Source organism: Pleurodeles waltl, chromosome 5, assembly GCF_031143425.1.
Source record: "Pleurodeles waltl isolate 20211129_DDA chromosome 5, aPleWal1.hap1.20221129, whole genome shotgun sequence".
Lineage (NCBI taxonomy): Eukaryota > Metazoa > Chordata > Amphibia > Caudata > Salamandridae > Pleurodeles > Pleurodeles waltl.
Genome location: NC_090444.1, coordinates 512,735,833 through 512,746,018, shown reverse-complemented (window position 1 = coordinate 512,746,018; position 10,186 = coordinate 512,735,833). Strand labels below are relative to the sequence as shown.

At 37.8% G+C, this 10,186-nt stretch overlaps 1 protein-coding gene across 1 annotated transcript in view; it reads right to left on the bottom strand.

Moving 5' to 3' along the window:
* Positions 1-4,667: 4,667 nt before the first annotated feature.
* The window catches only part of TXLNB (taxilin beta), a 106,277-nt gene continuing 100,758 nt past the window's right edge, over positions 4,668-10,186 (bottom strand). The window contains exon 10 of the mRNA XM_069234304.1: positions 4,668-9,539. Coding sequence (XP_069090405.1) covers positions 8,934-9,539 — 606 coding nt within the window. The 3' untranslated portion in view covers positions 4,668-8,933. The remainder of the gene's footprint in view (positions 9,540-10,186) is intronic.

Sequence of the window (10,186 nt, the reverse complement as noted above, 5' to 3'; positions counted from 1 at the left end):
GATGATTCTTCCTACTGCAGTAGCAACAGAAGTAGATAAAAGAATGTTCTTGAAAATGTGTGGTGGACAAGGGTCAGAAGAACCCTGCTTGCCTTGGCCAGATACATAAATTCGCTTTGTGATATTTGTTTGAAGGAATGCAGAGGCTTGGTTGACTTATTCTAGGAGGTGCTGGGGACAAGGGGATGCAAAGTTGTGTGAAGAGTGGCATGATGTTATTTTTTTTGCATCTGTTTCGGGTGGACCGGGTATGGGTTGGGGTGGTGGTGTAGCATGTGGGTCATATTCTAAGGCTCTAAATTGTGCAATGGATGAGGGGCAGATGAATAAGAGCCGTTGTGTTTGTGTATTTGTTGTTGGTGTTGGTGAATATAGAAAATTTGGGAGTAAAGACGGTTTCGGATATATGTTATTTGTGTAGTCATAAAGGCGGGAGTGGGTGTATGTTTCTAATTTGTGACAGAAATTATTATGAAAGTGTGTGTGATTTAGATGTGCTGGTGTGTGTGTTTTGTTTTATGGAGTAATCAGATATATTGCATGGTGGTTTTCTGAGAAGAATGTGTATGTAAAGTACTGCTGGTCAGTTGTATTTGAATTGTACAGGGGTGGTGATCTGTTTTGGAGGAGAGTGTATGTGGTATGTAGGAGGGGATAGGAAAGAGTTATTAGTGTTTGTATTGGATTTGATCACCGGACGGTGTAAAATGTGTGGTGGCTTGTAAGGATTTGTTTGGTTATGTGTTTTCGGTAAAAAGATGAGAAGAGGGGTGGTGGATAATATGATGGGAGGCTGAGTATACGTTTTGTCGTGTCAAAGTGGTCTGTTAGGAGGAAGTAGAGTATAGATCTGGTGTTTTGTATGAACAGGAAGTGTGTGTCTGGACGCATTAAACTTATGCATAATGTAGCTTTGTGTTGTGTTGGTGATGTTTGGATTTGTTAGTCATATAGGTCAGACTTGTGTTTTGTACGAGAATGAGAGTGCCATAGTATTGTAGTTGGGATAGAAGGGTGTATCGGTGCTGTTTTTGGGGTTGTTGAGACACTGAAATCTGTATGAGGCTTGTTTGCAGCATGTGAGTAGAATGCCTTTGCTGATATTGTGTTTGGATGTTTGTGGATGGCTTAAGGTGATTGCTGGTAAATACAAAATTTGGGCAGCATCTTTTGCCCTAGGCCCGACCTGGCACTAACAGGCCTGGGCAGCGATGCCCTGAATCATAGAATAAATAGCTCTATTGGCCAAAGGAAACCCTATCCCTAACCCTAACCAATCAGGACCCTTAAACCCTTAAATCTTTAAACCCTAGAGCCAATGGGAGAACTTGCCCTATTAACCAGTCCTATGTGCAAATCAAAACCCAGACTGTAAGCCCTTAGTCCAATAAGAACCCTAGCCGTCCAATCTGAACCATAAGCCTAACAACTAATCAGAACTCAAATTCTAAACCCTTAGTCGAGTAAAAACCATTGCCCTAGTAACCAATCCGAACCCTAGCCTTAACAGCTAATCAGAACTCAAACCCTATATCCATAGTACAGTAGACACCCTAACCCTAGTAATCAATCAGAACCCTATCCCTAACACCCAATCAAAACTCAAAGCCTAAGCCCTTAGTCCAACAGAAATCCTAGCCCTTACAACCAATCACAGCACAGTTACAACAACCAGTACAAACTTATATAAGGAGAAAATGAACTTAAGGACAGGCTGTGGGGCAGGGGGCTGGGAGGTGCTCTTTAATTCTGAATCTCCTTGGATACAGAGAGGCTCAATCCTTACTTTGTACTTTCCTGATTCACCTCTATAGAGAAGGCCCAATTCTGAAGCCATTAAAATATTGTTTTTTGCACACTTAAACTGATCACTTTTTAAAGACAAAAACAAGTGCTACATACACTTTCCAAACACAGTTTAAACCATAAAATAGATTAAAAGTCTCTTGAACACACTCTGATTAGGCACTGAGGTGTATTTTGCCTTTTAACCTTGTAGGGAGGAGAGGGTCTTAATACGGTATAGGGGAAAACTAGGAGATACATTTAAACAGTCACAGGTAGAACAGAACAGCAGCTTTTAAAATACAACAATCGCACAAACGAAGAGGAAAATGTTAACAATTATGGGTAGAGAGAAAGCACTTTTGAAATTTCAAGAAAACACAACACTGTGTTCTTACTGCTTTTCTTTGTCTCTTGCACACTGGGCTGTTTAGGGGAAAGAGAAGCTGGGGGTCAGAAAGTGAAGGGCAATGGTTGTTTGATAATGTGAACTACGCTTTGTGTAAAGTGTATGGTATGGGGTCAATGTTGCACATAATGTTTGTATTCAACACCTAAAGGAGTTGTTTCTGTGTTGGTAGAAATGATACCTGATCTTCTCCTGAGCTCTCTTGTACTTACTGTCAGACCTCTAATGCTATAAAAATTTATACAACAGTATGCAGGAAAACAAATATTGGATATTTCATCAGTGATGTCATCAATGATGTTATTTGAGATGTCATCAGTGATGTCATCAATGATTTCATTTGAGATGCCATCCGTGATGTCATAAATGAAGTCATAGAACATGTCATAAGTGATGTCATATGTGAGTCATAAGAAGTGCATAGGGGCGCAAGTTATAGTTAGGTCTGGTAACTATAACTGGTGAATTTCTGTGTTTTTTCATCAAAAACAGATATTTGTATTGCACCTAACTATAACATTACTTTAACCTTTGTTTTTTTCAGTGAATGTCTAGGGTTTCTATTAAAGTAAATTAATTATGTAGGTGTGTGTATGTATGGTAAAAAGATTTTGTATATATGTTGTGCTTAGATCTTATTTTGTAAAAAGTATGTTTTTACTTGTTACGTAACAGGGCATTAAACAGATAAATATTCAATGTTTCAGTAATGAATGTGCATTTGTTCAGTTCTTGTAACTCTCATATGGATACAAGATGCCAGCAATCTATTTTTAAGGTGCCATTACACTCACAAGAGTCTCTAAGCTGTTAACTAAACAGCTCTTTACAGAGCGACCCTCATGTATGTTGTTTTGTACTGTTTCCCTTTTTTTGTTCTTAAATTCACTAATGAGACTCTTGCAAGAGCCAGAGAAGCCCATTATAACCAGCCGCTCTTGCAAGAGTTTGCAAGAGTGCAGGAGAGTTAGAGAGGCAATCAGTTGTGCTGTCAGGGGGTTGAGGGGCAGTGCTTCCTAGTTTGCTCTTGCGAGCCTCTCTCAAGTCAACTGCCTCATATGATGTGGAGTGCCAAGAATGGATCCACTGGGGTCTGGCAAAGAAAATGTGCTGTACACTAGCACATTGACTAATAAGCACCATCTCCAGTAACCCTCCTTCCCACAGCAAGTTTCATAGTACAGTGTATTCACCTGCTCCTTTCAACTTTTCACGATCCCGTGAGAATCTAACAAGATCGTAACATTTTTAAAAATACGAAGTAACCATCAACTCATCACAGTACTTATCTCTTACACACTTCCTCTCATAAACAAGGACCACAATATGCATTCCTACTAATAGAGTATATTGAGAACTCACCTCTGCTTTTTACTATTCGTGATCCTACAAGAGTCATGTTAGAGCATAAAATCAAGTTATAAACAATATTGATTTATTTTCTTCACAATAGTTAACCCTTAGACACCTACTCGCTAAGTTTAGAGAGACAGCATGTCTTTCTGCTGCCCCCTTATATAGCTTTTTTTATTTAATTTCCTTAACACCTCCAATTTTTCACAGTAAATAGTAATGGTGGACATTTATTTTCTAACATTCCAACAGCCAGCCAATCAGAGCGCTTACTTTTGTTAGAGTCACAGGAGTCTCTAAGTATAGAAGTGAATGACTGGTGAAACTGTTTTCTCCAAGAAGCAGTTACAAGATACATTGATTAGAATTTGTAGAATGTATTTATGTTACATGAATAGATTGCTTGTAAAACAATGGGCAGTGGTCAAGGCCAGTTGATGTATGTGATTCTTTGGTGGTGGCATTTATTACAAACGTATGGATTTATCACATTTGCCACGTAATGTGGTGCATAATTTTCAAGTTACAACAACAGAAATCTAGTAACAAATGTACTGCATAATGTAACATAATTTCCCTTTTCTTGGTGCATAATTTAGATATTATGGTCACATGAATTGGTCCTCCATTGCTGCATAATCCTTTTGGCCCTGTCAAAGTTAAAGAGAGATTTGGGGGCTGTCATTATGATGATGAAACCCACATTTCAGTTATTGAAAAGTATTTGATGTCCTGCCACATTTCCCATCACCCGTGCACCTTTCTGACCCATCCTGACCTGCGTACCATGCTCTTCACTCTCACTGCGATAGCACAGAGCCAGTGCTGTACATCACAACAGGTATGTGTCTACACATCACTTTCACCCCGTCACTTGGTTCTTCAAAGAACTAGGAAAGGTGGGAAAAGGAGGACACTGTTATTTGCCATGCCACTACTTTGCTTATATTGCTAGAGACCCGGGCAAGGTAGTTGAAGATCATGAATGTGAATACTTTTACTTTTCACTGCTGAGATGTAGGAGCAGTGAACAACCGGATTCAGAATGTGGTATTTAAGCTCATAACTTTAATTGAGATTCAAATAATATAGGATGTTTAGATACCACCATCAGAAAGAATATTGTTTAAAAACCAAAGAAAACTTTATTCTTTGTGAATAAACATGTTATATATTTGTTAAAACTTCACATAATATCTTATTTCTCAAAGTGATTGTACTATTTGATTTCCTGTGTAAAAAGACACAACAAAAATTTAAATCTTGAAAACTTCAGGTATTTGATATTCAAATATTAAAGAAACCAACACCGCCACATAAATATTAAAAGTAGACACTCAGCAATACAGCAACCTTGGTTCTTAATTCATAGGCTAAGCAGTATTTGCAACCCAGTGTATGCTATGAATAAAAACAGTCAGTGCAGAGTGGAATATTTTTATTTTGCAGTCAGCTACCATAAGGAAACTTGAGAATCACTTTTCTAGAACGTGTGCCAATGTTTCTGTGCAATTAAAGGCAGAATGCTATACTGCTATGGGTGTTGTGAGTGCCTGAAGTAACTGATTTGAGTGATGTAACCTTTAGGTTCACTAGTATACTTTCTTCTTCAGACAAGATAAACTACTATGATCAGAATTCTACACACTAAATTATTTTTGGCAATACACAACCCATAAAGCTTTTCATCATGACCTGTGAGTCAATAATCTGTTATAAGGAAGCAACTCTGCATTGTTCCACTTAAGGAAGCTTTGACCATTTGTAAACATTCTCCAAATCACTGAACTTTTAAAAGTACTGAAAGAGGAAAAGAGATTGGTTGAATTCAATAAGGATAACAATGTTATTCTAGGGTTAATGCTGGAAATAGCTAAAAGTGTTATTTTCTTTTATATATGCAATTTGAGACAACCACAGCCTAGAGTATAGGATCCAAAGAGTTAGATTAAAAAGGCAAGATCAAAGCTTTTGCAATAAAAAAAGTAAAAAATAATCTGTTTTTCTTAGCTACTGAAATCAAAATGAAAAACTGCATGACTTCAGGAACCATTCAGTGGAAGGGAGACAATCACAGGCCAACTATCCAGTGCAATAAATATATTTTATGTGAAGGAAAAGACAATTAAACTACACATAGTGAAGATGAAAAATATAAATCTCAAATTTGAAGGGGCTAACAATTAGACAATCATTATTTTTCCATTTTCAAAAGTTGTTTTTATTTCTGAAAACTTGGATATCTTTTCCGAAAGCTTTCATAATTTCACACTTCCAGCGGCTGTACCCACAACTTTATTTAGTGCCATATTACCAGCCTAACATATCCAAACTGTAATGAATAACAAGATCTTCCGCAAGATCGTTAACAAGTTCTTAGCCATAATAGGTGACAGAAACTATTTTCTCACTAACTTATTCCCTGGCTGCTGTCAGCTTACAAAATACCAAATGCATAATCTTGACCATGTCAGCATTGAAGGAATACAGTTGTTAACCATTTCAACAAGACAGACCATTGAATACTATCAAACTTGAAAGGGTGGTGGTCACAACTTGGAAACTGACACCTCTTGGATAGCCAATACCAAACATAAATGATATCCAATCAGTATGTATACATATAATGGATTCATAAAACATTAATTTCTTTGCTACTATGTCACTTACGTGAGTGCTGGGACCTTTTTGTTCTGAGTCAAGCAATGCAATTTGCCAACAGATAGTTATCCTCACCCAAATGCTGCATGACTCTCTTTATAATTATCTTTCATTTAAAAATGTTCATTTTATCTTTTAGACATTGGTCAAATATAGATTTTTTATAAGACTGCAAATGGTTTTGAGACTAGTACTCTAAAAACATAAAAGTTATCTCTCATTCACTCAACTGATTGGTCATCTCCAAAGATACAGGCAAGTAAAGAAACACTTTTTCAATGGAAACATGGTCCTAACTATAACTACCTACTGACGACTGCCAGTAGGTCATATATATATATATATATATATATATATATATATATATATATATATATATATATATATATATATATATATATGTATATACACACACAGACACATGCATGTGTATATCCCCGGAGAATATGCAAGAAGATGTTTTGCTTTATGAAGCGTGAAACAAGCTTTGGCAATTTCGCATTTTTTAAGTAATTATTTTGGGTGATTTTGGATGACATGTTTGAGATTAAATACAGCTAATCTGATATGCAAGGCTATCGACTTAACACATCTCTGAAGAGTTTCAGGACCAGATTCACAAAGCTTTTTTATGAATAGTTGTAGGTTGCTTACAACCCAGAGGCAAGATATACTTTCTTACCTAAACAGTTTTTTCCTTAACTCATGAAAGAGAGATAGCTCAGACAGCAAGTAGCAGATAAGTAAAATAATCTGTCTTTTTCTGTCAAATGGGATTTCACTACTTTTATTCAGGTACTTGTGTTTACCAGACTTATGTACTGAACAGTGAACTAGGATAGCATGCTTATCAAAGTGGTCATCAAGTGCAAAAGCCTTTTTTCCTCACACATAGCTTGTCAAGCTTTCTGGAAATAAACTGCAATTAGAGATTTTCCACAAGAAAAGCAGTCGAAATCAATGTATTTCAAAAGCCTTTGCAAACACATGTACCCATCAGGCCCATAACACTCTTTATTTCACATTCTCTACATGTGCCTCTACCTTAACCACGAAGACTCCAAAGAAAACATGAACAGATGTGACTTGTGAGAAACTGTACAGTTGCCAGCTTGCTCCTTTTCACCACAAACATTTTAATTTATTTTATTCCTCTCCTTACCTGACATTTCACACTCCCAAACACTGACTTTACTCTTGCTTGTCCATAGAAACAAGCATTTGCTAAGCTAGGCAGTCTTGTCAGTGCTTCTTTGCTTCCCATATTGATATTGGTAATGGTTGTAGATTTGTGGCACAAGTATTGGTAAAACCAATAGTGGCAGGAGGCCATCTTGTAGTGTTATTTTATATCTATTCAAGATGGCCCATTGCGTTGCATCTAGATGAAATGTGATGACCATCTTGAAATGATAAAGCAACAGGTGAACAAAATAGCATTGTTACACCATTCTAAGGTAGCCACCTGCTGCTATCGGCATTGCCAATGCATGCACCTAAATTCAGCAAACATGTCCACAGCTAATACTGTGAGCCGGCGTGTAGGTTTTCAGGCGTGTAGGTTTTCAGGCAGGGTGTAGGGGAGGTACAGTAAGAGCGGCAGGTGAGGGATTGACAAAGAGATGGCAAGAGGCAGAAATGCTCAGTGTTTTCAGCATAGACGGTGGATGGATGGAGAGAGCACTATTGAGGCCATGTGAGAGGATTAATATCTGGGATGACTGGGGAGGTTAGGATGGAGGGAGAGTGAGAGAGGGACACAGAGAGACATACACAAATACATGAGGAGTCTGTGAACTGTGACAGAAACATGCAAATAAAAAATAGTTCCCCGACACCAGAAGTGGAAGGATATAATTAGCCTATCAGAAAATAGAGTGAAACAAACATTTTTGAAGAGCAGGCCACGCAAAGAATATGAAGGAAAGCCTTTGACACGGGAACGCCATCCAATTATGAGCAAGGGGTAAAGCTAAGTTATGTGTTAAAATACTGATTTCAATGCTATCTGCTACAGACAGCTACAGTTGTCTGTAGTGAGACCACAAAACATAAAGTTCATTGACAGGTGTGTGGAACAGTATTCCAATAATCAACCTGCAACCAACAAATTACCTCCAATAAACAAATGGGGTTACTGTAACAAACCCCATTTTCTAAAGGTGATGAACATTCAAAATAATACATCTACAGATTTGTTCTTCCTACCTAAAGCTGAAATATTAGCTTTGTAAACAATCTGCAGGTGGTCATTTACCAGGACAAGCTAGTGTGAAGTTTTGTTTTTGGAGTGTGATAGATACTCTGGCAAACATAACTTTGGAATAGGACTAGTAGTCTGTCATAGCCAATTGTGAACTTTGAACTCTGAAAAAGTGATTTTAGATTGGGGCTGTAGGGGTACAGTAGGAATACAGTTTGCCTCCTGCTAGTGACATTGAATGTTAAAAGATACATTGGGTGTTATACAATTAGTTTTTTCCCTACTAATATCTGAGCGATTTATATTAGAAATCGATTGCCGGATAATTAACTTAGCTCAAACAACTTGTGAATGTGAAAATGCTCACAGAATGCAAGTTGATCCACCCTTTCCTTACCAGTATCTCTTGCAGATCTGTGGAGTATATCAAGAGAAGGGTGTTCTGGAACAGATCCTACAGATCCTTTCTACATGAACCAAAATATCTAGCTTCTCATTCGTATCTGTTAATACAGGAAGATGTTATGACTCTTTTAGAGAGGAAGCACTGTGCACATGTGGCTTTTCAGATGCATCAGTTAACACAGGAAGATGCTCTGACTCTTTTGGTGAGAGGGCACTTGATGCTGGTTTCTCAGTGTCATCTGTTACCACAGGAAGAAGATCTGGCTCTTTTGGTGAGAGGGCAGCTGGTGCTTGTTTCTCAGTGGTATCTGCTACTACAGAAAACAGTGGTGGTTCTTTCAGAGAGATGGCACTGGTGACTTCATGTTGACATGATGCTATGGGACTGTCTTCCTTTGTTAAGGGGTGTGCCTCCTTCAGGCATTGAGTGGCGAGAGGTTTTGCTTCTGCATCTTTGTCACTATTTTTTTCTTCAGTTGTATGTAGCATTGCATTGGTTGCACTTGTTACAGATGTGCCTGTGGCATTCTCATCTCCTAAGATTGTTTCTTGTACTACATCATAATCATCCTCCTCTTCATCTTCAACTGCTTCTGGGTTGTCTTTGGCATCCTTGATTCTTTTGTAGAGCTCAATCCTCTCTTCCTGCAGAGCTCGGCAAAGTCTCTCGAGCCTCTCAATTTTCACCACAAAGCATTCATATTCCTTTGCCCTCATTGTTTTCTGTAACGAGAGAATAATAAGTTAATTCTAACGTCCATGACCTTCATTGTGCTTCATTGTATTTCCTACCATTGTCATTTTGCAATGATTGCAACAATCACAGAAGCACCTCAGTACTGAATGACTAGAAACATCCAGCTCCCAAGAATATTGCAAACCAGAAAGTTATGCCAGTTTTGGCTTCAACTGCACAAGAGCATTAAAAAGAAAAAGGTTATGTATATGTGTGTTCACCCAACCTAACGCGATTAAACAAGAAATGCTGTAATACATATTAGTAGGTCTATATATAGCATATCTAGCAGTTTGGTTGGTTATATAGAGATTGGAGTTGGCTATGGATGTCAAACCACAGAGCCCTGTGGAAAGGGGATCAGTCTCACAAAACAAAATGCTATTGCTAAAGTACAAAAGAGTTATTATTATATTATATAATGTCCCTATTTATTTATTTCAAGGAATAGACCTAAAACTTGGCTTGCCATCACAAACTACCCTCAACCTCTTCCTCAATCCAGTGAGTCCTAAATGCCCTTCATAAGTCAAATTAATTAAAGTGTTCCTTGCAATAATATATGATTATGATGCTAATACATCACCTCTAAACCCCAGTTCTATTTGCAAAGAATACTGGTCCCTTTATTTAA